This window comes from Suncus etruscus, chromosome 5, assembly GCF_024139225.1.
Source record: "Suncus etruscus isolate mSunEtr1 chromosome 5, mSunEtr1.pri.cur, whole genome shotgun sequence".
Lineage (NCBI taxonomy): Eukaryota > Metazoa > Chordata > Mammalia > Eulipotyphla > Soricidae > Suncus > Suncus etruscus.
The window spans coordinates 31,057,080-31,073,111 of NC_064852.1; the positions used below are offsets into that span (position 1 = coordinate 31,057,080).

General features: G+C 36.2%; 1 protein-coding gene across 1 annotated transcript in view; it reads right to left on the reverse strand.

Annotated features, from left to right (window-relative positions):
• VPS13C (vacuolar protein sorting 13 homolog C) overlaps positions 1–16,032 on the reverse strand; it is a 194,194-nt gene that overhangs the window by 44,849 nt on the left and 133,313 nt on the right. Inside the window, 5 exon segments of the mRNA XM_049773747.1 lie at positions 3,227–3,462; positions 4,795–4,921; positions 6,956–7,089; positions 7,305–7,433; positions 15,649–15,813. Of these exon segments, the coding sequence (XP_049629704.1) occupies positions 3,227–3,462; positions 4,795–4,921; positions 6,956–7,089; positions 7,305–7,433; positions 15,649–15,813 (791 nt within the window).

Consider the following 16,032-nt stretch of genomic DNA (forward strand, 5'->3'; position numbering starts at 1 on the left):
AGCCCTACTGCTTGGACCACCACTCCAGCCCCTATAAATATTATTTTAATTGAGCATATATATTACTTGAAATGTTCTTTAGCCTATTTTCTATTCCATGTCCCATTCATTAGATTCATCTTTCATTGATAAGAATACCAGTAATTTTATCATGCCCATAATTTGCAGATCAATCATTTCCAACTGAAGTTAGGTGGAATTCTTCCATTATACTGTTAAACAGAATTTGAAATATGCAATTTCCTTTGCTTGCACTGAGATCAAAAATATAAAAGTTACTGGACCTATAGTTGCAGGTCATGCAATATATGCACCCTCAACCTGTATGGGATGAAGATCTTCTTGTTATTTAAGATAATACTGCATCAGTAAGGCATCTGCCTTGCCCACACTAGCCTATGCATCCCATATGGTCCACCAAGCCAGGAACAATTTCAGGAGTAACCCCTGAGCGTCACCGGGTGTGGCCGAAACAAACAAACAAAAAGAGAATAATACTACACAGGAAGTATTTGAATAGCCTAGCATTATGCATAATTTAAACAATGTTAACTATCTGGAGATGGCTCCTATATAAATCTCACATATAAATGCTTATTTTTTAAATTATTTTAAAACTCTTCTACCATTGGATTAAAATAATAATTAGTTTTGCAGATAAGCACATTTCCAAATTCAATTATAGTAGTTGAGGGTGGGTAGGTAGAAAATTTTTTTAAAAACTCAAAAAAATTATACAACAAAAATATTTTAAGCCACCAAATTCCTATATGGTAAGGTAATCTCATTTTTCTTTCCTTATATATTTTTTTTTATTTTGAGGTTGTTCTGGTCTGGGGCCACATCTGGTGTGTCTCAGGGCTTATTCCTGGCTCTATGCTCAGGTACCATTCCTGCAGAGCTGTGGGGGACCCTCTGTAATTCCCATGGATTAAAATGGAGTTCATTGTGTGCAAATAAAGTGTCTTAAACCCTATAATCTTTCTCTGGCTCCTTAGCTTTATTTTAACAAAAAAATTACAGAACCAGGCATCGGGTACAAGGGTCTTGCACCTTAAGAAGTGCAGCTGGCTGAACCTCTATCTCATCAAAGCCACAACAGCCTCATCCACACCTCACAGTCACTGTCCTGCTAATGTTCCAACTTCTCTTCCACTTCACATCTAATCTCTGCAGAGACACCAAACCAACAAAAACCTCTAGGTATACCAGTTGGGAGCTGAAAATTCTGGGGTCTTCTTAGAGTGGGACTGAGCAGCCTTCCTCCAACACTTGTATGCAGGAAGCCCCAGCAGTCACACCCACATCTCACAGCCACCTCCAAGTAAACAATGGCCCAGCATTACAACTTCATGACTAATCTCCAGATGCAAGTCATGCTTCCCAAAAGTGACAAGTACAAAGGTCTTTTGGCTGAAAATTCTGGGGCCCTTTAAGGAGGGGGCAGGCTGAGAATTGTCTGTTTTACAGATCCTGGAGTTTCTGGAGTGCATGCAGCTGTCACACCTCCAAATCCCACAATACTGACAGTTCAGTGGGAGCACAGCAATTTAGACAAGAAAGTAGTGTAGAAGCCAATTAAGTTCAATAAACAAAAATAAAAACACAGAAAGCTCAACTAGCAACTAACAACACTTTGGTAACCCCAAGAGATGATTTTAGTGTTCTCACTGTGAGATATAACAATTTTTGTGATTGGGGGGTTGGGTCACACCTAGCAACTCTCAGGGGTTACTCCTGGCTCTGTGCTCAAAAACTGCTCCTAGCAGGCACAGGGGATCATATGGGATGACGGGATTCAAACCACCATCCGTCCTGGGTTGGCTTGCATGCAAAGCAAAGCTCCACCATGGTGCTATGTCTCCGGCTCCAGTTTTTTCAAGTTTTTATTTACCATAGTCTATGATTTTTGTTTATAGTCATTATGTTGTCACAGCAATCTAGAGTAAATTATTTTGTGCCTGCTAATTGGGTAGGCTTGATAAGTGGGTGTGAAACTAGGGACAATACTGGTGGGAAGGTCATGCATGCTGGAACAATGAATGTCTGAGACACTCTATTTATTATGAATAACTTTGTAAACCATGATGTTTAAATAAACTTTAAAAAATAAATAGTCTAGACACTGAACTTTTACCTTTCTCAAAAATTAACTCAACCATAAATTCAAACACTGAATTTCTTTCTTTTTTTTTTGTGGTTTTTGGGTCACACCCGGCAGTGCTCAGGGATTTTTCCTGGCTCTGTGCTCAGAAACTGCTCCTGGCAGGCACGGGGGACCATATGGGACACCGGGATTCGAACCGATGACCTTCTGCATGAAAGGTAAACGCCTTACCTCCATGCCATCTCTCCGGCCCCTCAAACACTGAATTTCTAAAGGTGTGATCCAATTGAATACTTTTTTTTTTCTTGCTATATATATTTTCCCATCATCAGTTGCAATTTCTCTTAAAAGATGCCACTTTGAGGTTCTATTAAATTTGTATTTACAGTTGTTTGAAAGCATTCTCCATGCACTAATATTGCTCTATGAAGACTATCATAGAGTAGAATTCTTTATCAGCCACTAAGTTAGCACTGGCTTCTCAGACAGACAAGTAAGTGGTTTTTGGTGACATCTACTGACTCATTATAAGCACAAGACAACTACTCAAAACCAAAATTTCTTTAATTTTTACCAGATAATTAATATTGTTTGGAATATTCCCAATTCAAATTCTCACCAAAAGGATGAGTATATTTTCTCTGGACACACTGTGTCTTTTTCTGTTAACCCTTTTAGGTTAATTGTTGTTGTTGCTTATCTGGGAGCCACACCCAGAAGTGCTCAGAGCTTACTAGTGGTTCTGTTTTGTGCAGTCTATATGACTTTCTGGGATCCAATGAGTCAGCAGTACCTTAACCTCTATACTATCTAACAACACATTAACAGTTTACTTTTTGTTTTATCTGTTGCCGTGTGGCAGCTCACATTTGGTGCAGAGTTAAGGATCAAACTCAGAGCCTTTTATTTGCAAAGCAAGTGCTCTACTACCAAGCCCCTGAGCATCACTGGGTGTGCCCCAAAATCAAAAAAAAAAAAAATGAATGACCAAAATGACCAGATGACCAGGAGTAAACCCTGAACACAGAGCCAAGAGTAAGCCCTGATTACATATGGATACAGCCTCAACCCTCCAAGTTTATTAAAAATAAAATATTTCTGATAGTTGATCTTTCATACCTGGTTATCCCAATATATGAAACTTCCTGCTTATTTTCATTGTTAACTAATGAAAGGCCGAGACTGTGGAGCGAAAAGGTTATTTCATGATCAGCTTGCTCCATTTCTTCTGCCTGCAAGGCTTTAGAAACTAAGGCAACATCATCGGTGAATAGCAGAACTCTTTGTCTCCCGTCTAGGAAGGATACCCAATGTACTTGGTTGTTTGCATCATATGGAAACTGCCCACATTCATCCTGGGTGAAAAAGAGACTTTATATTAAAACCACAAGCTGCATATTTTTATTAAATAGATGCTGAGACCACCACATGCAAAGCAAGTATTCTCCCAGCCCTCTATAGCTGCTAACTTTCTTTCTTGGGGGGGTCACACCTGGTGGCACTCAGGGGTTACTCCTGGCTCTGCACTCAGAAATCATTCCTGGCAGGCTCAAGGGACCATATGGGATGCCGGATTCGAACGTGGGTCCATCCTGTGTTGGTCACATGCAAGGCAAATGCCTTACAGCTGTGTTATTGCTCCGGACCCCTATACTTCAGTTTATCTATTTAATATTCAAGGACAGAGTATCCCTTATGGCACCTAACATATGGTCCTAACATATTTGCCTCCAGGGTTTATGAAAGAATGGCTTTGTTTCTTATAAATGGAATCCCAGGTAAAAACTAATCTAATTTGGGAAATCCAAGAGATAATGCAATGGAAAAGTCTCTTGTCTTTCATGCAGCCAATTTTTGTTTTATCCCTACCACTGTGTAGTGTTTCCCAAAATCTCACCAGAAGTTATGTTTACACCCATCCCATAGTAGCCCCCCCAAAAAAAACAGTAAAAAAAGGATTCTAGGGGCCGGAGCAATAACACAGAAGTAGGGCATTCGCCTTGCACATGCTGACCCAAAACAAAAGCAAACAAACAAGAATAACTGGACAAGGGTGCTGGAGCGGTGCATAAGTGGTAAGGCATCTGCCTTGCTTGCGCTAGCCTAGGACAAACAGCGGTTCAATACCCCAGCATTCCATATGGTCCCCCAAAACAGGGGAGTCCCTGAGCATCACCGGGTATGGCCCCCAAAAAAAAAAAAGTAGAATAGCTGGAAAAGGCCCCCTGCTCAATCTCCAGCATATACTGACCCCCTCAAGTCTCATCAGGTAGACTGGTAGCCCCAGCACCCATCTGCCCTGAGCATTTAACTTTTGAGGTTCTCAGACACTACAAAGATACCAAGTTCTCAAGTACTGCCTGGCAGGCCTTCCCACCAAGGCACAGAACTTCATAATAAAGAAACTTCCAGCTTCATTTCCCCTCAGTGCTTATTATTTTGCAATATTTCAGGGGAATATGAGAAAGTAAAGCAGTTCCTGATGGTCAGGTGATTATCTTAGACCAAAAGTCAAGAAAGCTTTTATAAAATAATGTTATGAACCACTTGTCATCGAAAAGCAACATTTTGAAAAATACTTTAGGCTCATATTCAGTCACTGAGAACCACAGAGCCTGCAAGCACCTGCCTGTGTGCTTACACTGCCTATAAACACCAGGGCAGCCCTTGCAAATGCCTAATCATACCTTTAATAGGTCATGCTCTCCACAGTTTTCTGCATATTGCCACAGCAGTTTTCTGGTACCAGTTGGATCTTCCCAGGCAAAAAGTCGAGCTTGTCTTGGCAGCAGAACCATTTCTTCCCGTGATCCACTAAAACACAACCAGAAGAAGGAAATTTAAAATATTGTGAACATGGGTTGGAGAAACACTCAACAGGCTGAGTTGGGCTTCACGGGCAGGCCTGCTGCTACCATAGTCCCTTGTGCATGGCCAGGAATAACTCACAAGTACAAAACCAAAAAATCCCTTACCCTCACTTTAAAAAAGCATGGCCTTGAAAAATCAAGACATTTTTGAGAAAGAGATTAGTACAAAAATCTAGTAAAATTGTCTTTGTTAATAAAACACGATTCTACTATAAGCTCCCAAACAGTTCAAGAAACTAGTCATTTTGAGGCCTGAGAAAATAGAACATTTTGAACAATGCATAATAGCCTCAACTTATCTAGGTAAGATCACACCAGTAGAAGAGATCAAAGTAAATACTGTATGCCACCATGTAAAGTGAATTAAGCCAGGGGGGAAACAACAAACACCAGGTGATCTCATTTTCTATGAAATACAGAGGGAATGAATGGTATTCAAGGATGACATACTATATGGATTGTTTTCTGAGACTATCAAGCAATTGGGGGAGGTGAAAGGGAATAATAAAAGGAATAGAAATTAATAAGTTTAAGTTAATGGATGTCTTGGGCACTTTGGTGATGGTGAAAGTACAGTGATTTTGTATATCAAAACTGTAACACTATCATAACCATCTTTCTTTACTACAAAAGAAGCAAATTTTGGGCCCAGAGAGATAGCACAGCGGCGTTTGCCTTGCAAGCAGCCGATCCAGGACCTAAGGTGGTTGGTTCGAATCCCGATGTCCCACATGGTCCCCCGTGCCTGCCAGGAGCTATTTCTGAGCAGACAGCCAGGAGTAACCCCTGAGCACTGCCAGGTGTGACCCAAAAACCAAAAAAAAAAAAAAAAGAAGCAAATTTTGTATACGAGTACACCTGTAGAAAAGGCTCCTCCAGTATACTTTTTAGTAGCAGAAAAAAATTATTCAGCTTTTAAATTTTTCAATCAGATAGAATACATAATAAATATGAGTCGCAGATAAAAACAGTAACCTGGGCTGCTAGTCCATGTCAAAGCATGGACAATGGACAAGCAGTTTCAGGATTACACAGGCTCTCTGGAAAAGTAAAATTCTTGATATACTTAAAAGTCACTAAATAAGACCAAAACTTCCATGTCTTACTGTCAGTAATTCAAACGTGATATAGTCTTTCTCAGAAAACAAAAATAAATACTCACAACCCAACTAGACTTTAATTCCAATATTCACTTTAGAGTCTGTCAGTGGATTCAATACATGAGAAGTAACTGGCTAATCAGCAATGAATATTTCATTTATAAAAATAAATAAAATGAAACATTTTATGATTATAAAATATAGTGTTATATAAAATATAGTGTTTAGTGTTATTTTCCCTTCTGACATAAAATAATTTTTTGTAAATATATATCATCTGTTTTAAAGTTTAAAATTATCCATAATATCAATAACTGATAACATGTAAGCCATACCTTCACAGAAAGTACAAGAGAACACCTACCCACTTACAATAGGAAATCAAGACAGCTGCTAACTCTTAGTTTTCATTCAGCATATTACTACCTAGACCTACCCAAATTCTAGAGAGATTTAAAGGAGAAGTTCAGAGCACAATGAGGTCAATGAAGAATGATCCTGGCTCACCAAGTTCACTACTCCTTATATGCAATTCTGAAATGCATAAAATTCCCAAAATTCATTTATCTTTCCAGTAACTTTGGTTATCAAGCCAAAGGAAGCCATTGCGCAGAAAATTCCAAACTGATCTAATATGATACTAGTAATAACTTTTGTTTATTCTACTTTATGTTAATATTCTTAAGTTTTTCTATGGAAATATTTAGAAGTTTGCTTGTAAGAGTCCATTCTCTGACCCTATTATGGGTCATAGTACTGAACAAGCAGGTATTCCACATTATCTTTCCAAAATCTGAAACCATTTAGTTCCTAGTATTTGCCAGAAGGGCCTGTGAACCCATAATAGATCAAATTTTCAGAACATTCCTTTTCCATACCTCTGCTTATATGAGAGGATGTCCCATGGTGTGTGGTTCATTATTAGGGCAGGTGCTGATCCCTCGTGGTAGTCAGAAAAGGTTATAACAGTTGAATGTTCCGCAATGTTTACATCCACAATTATACCTCCATTCTGTTATAGGGGAAAAGGGGCATATTTCAAGCAGTGGCATAACCTGTACTTACATTTAGAATATTAAAGTTACATTAACACAAAATGTAAGCTACACGCTGAGACAGTCATAGATTCCAATAATTACCAGATTTTGTAGCATATTTTAATAAGATTTTTTAAGGAAATTTACAAAAATCATAGCATCTTACTGACTGTTACACAAGCAAACTTACCAGATGTTCTAGACTCAATAAAGTGCCATTGTCTTGTTTGTTATAAAAGAATGGTCTGGAGGATCCTTCACAGCCTACTATTCTTACACAAAGTTTGCCTGACAAGTTTTCTGGCCAAAATGGAAGACACTGAAAATATGAAAGTTAGTATCAGTTAACTCTGAAATTATCTCTTTTTATACATAATTTTGTGTTTAACTAAAGAACCCAGATTTACAATTTTATTCAACTTCTTCTTTTATCAACAACTTCCCTCCAACAACATTCCCATATACCCCCACTCCACCCTTTCACCTGCTATCTTGATGAGAACATTACTAATTTCAGTGGCTGCAGCTTAAATTTCATGTTTTCATTGTTGCTAAGTCTATGTTTTGGATATACCAATACCATTCTCCCATATCACCAGTATGCCTGAAGCCCTGACTGCTATCCTTTCCATGACTTTCCTTTCTCATCTTTTTTCCAGCCTTGATTTTTTTTTTCCTTCCCTGTCCTTCTCCCTAAACTCTGAGGTGAAAGATGGTCTAGGCACTCCCCCTTGACTATGTAACATTTCCTCATCCAGTTATTCTATTTATTACAGACAAGTGAGATTATTCTGTGTTTGTCTTTCTTCTTTTGGCTTACTTAATGCAACATCACATCTTCCAGTTCCAACCAAGTTACAGCAAATTGTATGATTTCATTGTAGCTGTACAATATTCTATTGTATATAATACCACACCTTCCTAATTCATTCATCTGTCATTAAACATCTAGGTTGATTCCATAAATTTGCTACTGTACTAAGGGCAGCAATGAATAATGGTGTACATATGTTCTTTTGAATGAGTTTATGTTCTGAGCAAAGATGTCCAAAAGTGGAATTAATGGGTTATATGGCAATTCAATTCTAAGTTTACTGCAAATTCTTCATACCGTTTGTCACATAAGTTGAACTAGACAAAATTCCTACCAGCAGTGAATGAGAGCACTTTTTTGATATGTGCCAGTCTCACTGGTGTCATGATTATAATCTTGATTTGGCTTTCCCAATGGTAAGTCATGTTGAGCAATTTTTTATGTGCCTACTGGCCATTTGCCTGTCTTCCTCTGAGAGGTGCTTTTTCATTACCTCTCCCCATTTTTAAAGGATTTTTGAAATTTCTTTGTTGATCTTTGTAAATACTTTAAATATCCTGGATATCAATCCTTTATATAATGTATTTCAGTATGAGTATTTTTCCCATTCAGCTAGATATCTTTTAATTTTAGCCCATGTTTCTTTTGCTGGTAGAAACTCTTTAATTTTATGTAGAAACATTTCTTCATTTTTTATTGTATTGCTTTTGCCAATGGTATCAGACCACTGAATATTCATATGAGCTTCAAATCTTGGGAAATTCTGCTATATTTTCCTACATGTACTTTACAGTTTGTGGTCAATCTCAAGGGCTTTGATCCACTTTAAATTAATCTTTTTATGTAAAATATAAGATATAGATCCAGTTTATAATTTCTTACATGTAGTGACCCAGCTTTCCCAGCACCATTTATGAACTTTTTTACAAACCATTATGAACTTTTTTTACAAAAATTGGCTGCCATATATATACATACACACACATATGTTTGTCCTTGGTCACTGATTTCTGATCTACTGATCAGAAAGCCAACCTTCATTCCAGTATCATGTAGTTTTGATCATTATTACTTCATAATATAATTCCAAAATAGGTATTATAAAATACCTCTCAATTTATTTTTCATTATGACTATCTGTAGTCTTTTCTGATTCCATACACACTTTATTGATTTTTCTAAATCCTTGAAGAATATAGTCTGAATTTAGATGGGGACTGATCTTTTATAACAGATTAGCCATTTAAACAATATTGATTCTTTCAATCTATGAGCATGTTGTATTTTCCCATTTCCTATGATCTTTTTTTTTTGTAAGAGGTTTAAAGATCTCCCATCTTTGTTGATTCCTAAATACTTGATCTTTTTGAACTATTTTACATGGTATAAACACCTTATCACTTTCTCTTCTGACTCATTCTTTTATATAAGAATAGGATCGGGGCCGGGTAGGTGGCGCTGGAGGTAAGGTGTCTGCCTTGCAAGCGCTAGCCAAGGAAGGACCGCGGTTCGATCCCCCAGCGTCCCATATGGTCCCCCCAAGCCAGGGGCGATTTCTGAGCACATAGCCAGGAGTAACCCCTGAGCGTCAAACGGGTGTGGCCCAAAAACCAAAAAAAAAAAAAAAAAGAATAGGATCAATTTTTTGTATATTGACTTTGTAGTCAGCTACTTTGCTGTACTAAAGAAGATTTTAAGGAGTAAAGGCAGTAAATCTTCTGTAGGAGCCTTTTTGTAGACTCTTTAGATTCTTTTATGTATAGCATCATGTCATCTGCAAACAGAGATGATCTGATTTCTACCTTTCCAATTTGGATCCTTTGTTTTTCTTGTCTGATTCTTTTTTTTTTTTTTAATTATGAGAACAAGGATGCAAAGAAAGAGGACAAGGTAAAGTTACAGTGGAAGGACAATCACCCATAACATAATTCTCAGAAGTCCCCTCTTGTCAGGACTTCTAATCCTATACTAAATGAAGGTGATGACAGTGGAAATCTTTTTCTTGTACCTTTTCTTAGAGGGAGAGCTTTCTTTCAGTTTTTCACCATTAAGAAGGATACTGACTGTGGGCATGCTATAGATAGTGGTTGTTATATTGAGGAAGATTCCTTCCACCCCTATTTTGTTGAGAGTTTTTATTAAGAATGAATGGTGGATCTTGTCAAAGGCTTTCTTTGCAGCAACTGATCTGAGCATATAATTTTAAACTTAAAAATTTAAGTTTCATGTTAAGTTGTGTATGTTGTCTCATCCTTGCATCCCTGAGATGTCCTATTTGATTAAGGTGTAGATTTTTTTATATATGCTGTTGGATTCTATTAGCTAAGTTTTTTTTTAAGGATTTTTGCATTAGGGAGATTGGTCTGAAGTTTTTTTTTTCTGGCAGTGTCTGTCTACTTTGGGTGTTAGTATGATGTTAGCTTCATAGAAGGTGTTAGAAAGGATTTCTGTGTATTCAATATTTTGGAAGAACTTAAGTAAAGGCAATAAATCTCCTCTGAGGTCTGGGACCAGGACTTGTTCATGGGAAGATTCCTTTTTACTATTTCAACTTCCTTATTTATGATTGGCCTAATTAGACTCTCTACTTCCTCATCAGATTTGGAAGATATATGATTTTAAGAATCTGGGGGCTAGAGTGATAGTACAAAGGTAGGGTGTTTGCCTTGCATGCAGCCAATCCAGGATGGAACCAGGTTCAATCCCTAGCATGCCATATGGTCCCCGGCGCCTATCAGGAGTGATTTCTGAGTGCAGAGCCAGGAGTAACCCCTAAACACTGTCAGATATGGCCCAAAAACAAACAAAGGAATCTATTAATTTCTTCTAAGTTTTCTTTCTTAAGAGTATATACTTGTAATTCATAGTAACCTCTCATTATATTTTGAATTCTTGAAGGATCTGCTAGAATTTCTCCCCTTTTATTTCTATTCAAATTTATTAGAACATTTTCTCTTTTTTTCCTAAGGAGTTAGCTAAAGGTTTATCCATCTTGTTTTTTTGTTTTTTTTTTTTTTGTGGTTTTTGGGTCACACCCGGCAGTGCTCAGGGGTTACTCCTGGCTCCATGCTCAGAAATTGCTCCTGGCAGGCACGGGGGACCATATGGGACGCTGGGATTCGAACCGATGACCTCTTGCATGAAAGGCAAACGCCTTACCTCCATGCTATCTCTCCAGCCCCCATCTTGTTTATTTTTTTTTTAAGAACCAACTCCTGTTTTCAATGATTCTTTAAATTGCTCTCTTGTCCTCAGTGATGGCACAGCGGTCAGGTATTTGCCTTGCATGCAGCCAACCATGAACAAATCCAGGTTTGATTACTAGCATCCCATATGGTTCTGGAGCCTGGTAGGAGTGATTTGTAAGTGCAGAGTCAGGAGTAACCCCTGAGCACTTCCAGGTGTGGCCCCAAACCAAAATAAATAAATAAATTGCTCTCTTGATTTCTACTTTGCTAATTTTGGCTCTGGATTTTAATATTTCTCTCTTTCTACTTCTTTTTGAATTTGTTTTTCCTTCTCCAGATTTTTGAGCTGGTTTTGGTTGTTGATTTGGGCTTTTTTTTTCTTTTTAAATGTAGACATGCATTGCTAAGAGTTTCTCCCTTAGAGTACTTTTTGCTGTATCCCATAGATTCTGATAGTTGTGTTTTCACTTTCATTATTTTCAAGAAATCTTTTTATTTCTTCTTTGATTTCCTCTTTGATCCAGCTGTAGTTTAGCAGTATTATGTTCAGATTCTCAGTGCTCTAAGTTTTCCCTATTTCCTTTCTTTCATGGCACTATGTTCTGAGAAGGCAGACGATATGACTTTTATATTTTTAAATTTATGTATTTACAATATGCTCTAATTGTGATCTATCCTGGAGAACACTCGATATGCATTAGCAAAGAATGTATATTCTTGTTTTGCAGGATGCAGTGTCCTGTATATATCCAACAGTCTCAGTTCTTTTAGCTCCTCATTTAGGGCTCTTATTAATTTATTGATTCCATCTAGTTATATACCTACTAACAAAGTGAAGTGTTGAAATCTCCCACTACTATTGTGTTCCTTTAGGCTCTGAGCAAGAGCTTTATGAACTTTACTGACTTTCATCTGACAAATAAATATTGATGATAGTATATCTTGCTCTACTGTTCCATTAATCAATAGCAGTGCCTGTCACTATCTCTAATTACTTCCTTTGTATTGAATAAAATTTGGTCTGATATAAGACTTACATCAGCTTTCTTCTTTTTTACATCAGCTTTCTTCTTTCTTTTATTGGGAAAAGGGGTGTCTTTCATTGGATTCTCTGATTGTTTTCCATTCTTTCACTCTTAGTCTGTCTTTATTCTCTAAGTTTAGCTATGTTCCCTGTAGGCAGAAAGTGGATTCTTTTTTCCTGAACCAGCTAGCTACTCTGTCTATTTTATAGCAGAATTTAGTATATTGACATTAAGAATGTTTGCTGACATCTCTCTCATTGTTGACATCTCTCATCTGATTTTTTTTGTGTGTAATCTAATTGTTTTGCAAGAGGCGATTTCCTTTTGATAGGTAGACTTAAAGTTCTTACAAAATTGGCTTAGTTGTCACAAATGCTGTCAAATGTTATTTGTCTGAAAGGTTCTAACTCTTTCAACTCTAAATGAAAGCTTTGCAGGGTAGTGAACTCAAAATTGGAAGTTTTTAAATTCAATATATAAATATGTCATTTTACTCTTTCCTGCCTTGTAAAATATCACATAGAAGGTCTGTTGCAAGTATTTTCCAGCGTATAAGATGACCCTTCAATCCATGAAAAACTTGCTAAAAGTCGGGAGTCGTTTTATATGCCAGTATACGGCATGCTGAAACTTATTCTAGCTTCAGGGACGAGTGATCTGCCCCCTCTTACTTTTAAGAAATAACTTACTTTTAAGACTTTTAGGAAGTTTTTCATGGGTTGAAGGGTCATCTTATATGCCAGAAAATATGGTAGCTCCTTTGTATTTAAGGGATTTCTTCTCTCTACTAAAACTAATCTTGTCTTTATTTATACCATTTTGATTACTATATGTCTTGATGTTATTTTGTTTGAGTCTATTTTGTGTAGGAATCTTAGAGGCTCTTGAGTCTGTGAAGATGCCTTTCTCCAGAGATTAGGAAAGATCTTGGTTGTTATTGCTTCACCAACCATTCTTCCTCTTTCTCTTTCTCCTCTCCTTCTGGTATTCCAATGACTAGAAGAATTTTTTATTTTCTTCCAGTTATTTACTTCCCTTTTCTTTTGTCACTTCAATATTGTGATGATTAGTATTTTCTCTTCAATATCTCTGATATGATTGGTCTTCAGCATGTTAAATTCTGTTGCTGTGGCTTCCTATCACATTTATTAACTTAATCGATTCCATTTGTATGGACCCTTTAATACCGTGGATCAGTTCATCTTCAAGTTGGTTGAATTTTTTTCTAGTGATTTCTTTATTTCCATGGTCATTGCATGGAATATTGGTTTGATTTCCTCTTTAATGAGGTTTGAGAATTTATTTGCCATGATTTGCCAAGACTTCTGTTCCAGTCTCAGATCAAATGAATTTCTTTGTTTTCACAATGTTCTTAAAAATGTATAGATGCTGCTATTTTAACTTCAGATTCCCAAATATCTGAGACCGGTCTGGTTCATTTATTTTAGTTATACTAAAATAAATTTTAGTTTATTAGTTATATAATTATTAGTTTTATATATTATATTATAATAATATATTATTATAGTTAAATTTTAGTTTATTTTAGTTATACTAACTAAGCAGTTAGTATCTATAATTTGTTCATCTAAATGTCTTGTGCCCTTAAATAATGATATTTCACTGATTATGTAAGTAAATATCTAATATTTCCATATGCATATCAGGTTATTATAGAGGTACTTGATTAACCTAAGAAACGTTAGATTTTATGGGGCTAAAGGGTTGAAATTGTCCACACAGTTTGGGTTCAAGATGTAGGAAGTGGGGACTTCATTGGTCTGCAGGACCCAAGAAGAGGAAACAGTGTAAGAGCAGTAGGCAGAGAAAAGCATTAGTCTTAAAATAGTACTGTAGTGCACATTCTGTGGTTAAAGTTTCAATTTCAAAACTAATTGTTTTCAAGATTCTCTAAAATATCATCTCAATGTGCACTGTAAAAAAATACCAAATAATCATGATATATGTAAAAAAAGAAAATCCATTATCAAAATACAGATCTTCTGATCTATAGTTATAGAACTGTAACTACGTTACTTATGGAATAGTAACCATAACAGTTACTTATGGAATAGTAACAATTCAAAAAACAAGACTCTAATCTGTGAATTAAGATGGTGTCAGATTTTAAACATTTTTAAACTATAACCTTAATAATGTTTGCTTTTGTACATGCATCAGTTAAATTTTTGTGTATATGGTGGGGGCTGAGGGAGACTTGTTGCTGTTGGTAGGAAAGGTTTCCCCAACTACTATGCTCAGGCCTTACTCCTGGCAATGTGCTCAGGGGTCATCCCATCAGTTTCTTCTAAGTTAAGCATCCTAAGTGCTGTTATAGCTCTATAGCTCAGCATTTAAATTTTTCAGTGTGCTATGAATTTTTACAGAGTACCTTACCTAAATCACAAAGAGAACTGAATGCAAAAAGAAAACACCTCAGACCTTGTAGAAGTCCTGTGTGACTTGCAATTTGATTTAATCAAATCATATACCTTCTTGATCTTGAATTTTCATTTCATAAAACTGAGGTTTGGGGTTTCTAATATGGCTTTAAATGTCTATTTCTTACAAAGTGCTAAATACATTCTATTTCTATTCTTATAAAACCCATATTAAAAAGAACATGCGTTTGCATGTAGCTAAATCTACAGAGATCATTCTGAGTGCCTTGGAAAGTCGATACCTTTTAGAATGTAAATTTATTTGAATTGTAGTGGAAATCCTAGTAACATTATTCCTAAGTAATTTTTTAATAATTTTTAAAAAGATGCATATACAGAATAGACCCAAATATCAACTGGTCTTGTGGAAAATGGAAAAATCACCTAAGAATGCTGCCTTTGTAGCTGTCCATTTTCTTCTCATTTTCTTTGACTCCACCTGGAGCTGCAAAGCTTAATTCAAAATCCACCTCTTCTATATAAAAATTTGGATCAAAAGAACAATGATCTAAACTTCCAATAACTTTACAGACTTAACATTAGACATATGGTTGTCTTCTCTATTAAAGGTGGACTTAAACTTTAGTAAATTTTTGAGCCATCTGTTCAGAAATTTTGCAACCACCAATACTTCGCATATACTAACCTTTTTCCTTCCTTTGCTAATTTAAGTGCATCCTAAAGTCCTCCAACAAGATTAAACTTGGGAAAAGTATTTCAAAATTGACTGTCACATTTTAACATACAACTATGGTAAGAATGTGAGTTTAGCAAATAAAAACATATTTTTGTATGCATGCTTTTTATAATTTCTTTTAATTTGGGAGTGGGCCTCCTATTATCTAGGACTATTATCTCCTACATAGAGTGGGCCTACTATTATCTGGGACTTCTATTATCTGAAGGAATCACTTCTCATAGTGCTCAGGAGACCATATGGGATGTCAGGGATTGAACAAGGGTCAGCTCATGCAAGTAAGTGCAAGTGCCTTCCCTATTGTACTATCTCTCCAGCCCCTGTTTTTTAAAATAAATTTAAGTTAGTTATATTAAATGAAAAATTTACCTCTGTAGAAGCAATATAGTTCCATTTATTTGTTGGCAATGAACCATCAGATGCAATTTCACCAACTTCAAGTTCTAAGGATGACTTGTTTGCAATGGTACAAAAGGGAGTCAGAGTTACTATTCGTGTAAGATTAAAACTGCTCATTTTGATACTAACACCAACCTATGGGAAGGAAATAAATTTATTATTTTCTAGTACTTTGTACAATGATTTGAAAAATACCTGCATACAAACCATCTTTTATATTTCTCAAATATTTGAAAAATACTATTTATTACTATACTTACTAATTACATAGTAATATTTATTACTATGCTCACTAATTACAATTACTATAATAATAACTACTATATCATATTCTATTACTAATTTCTTTCTCAT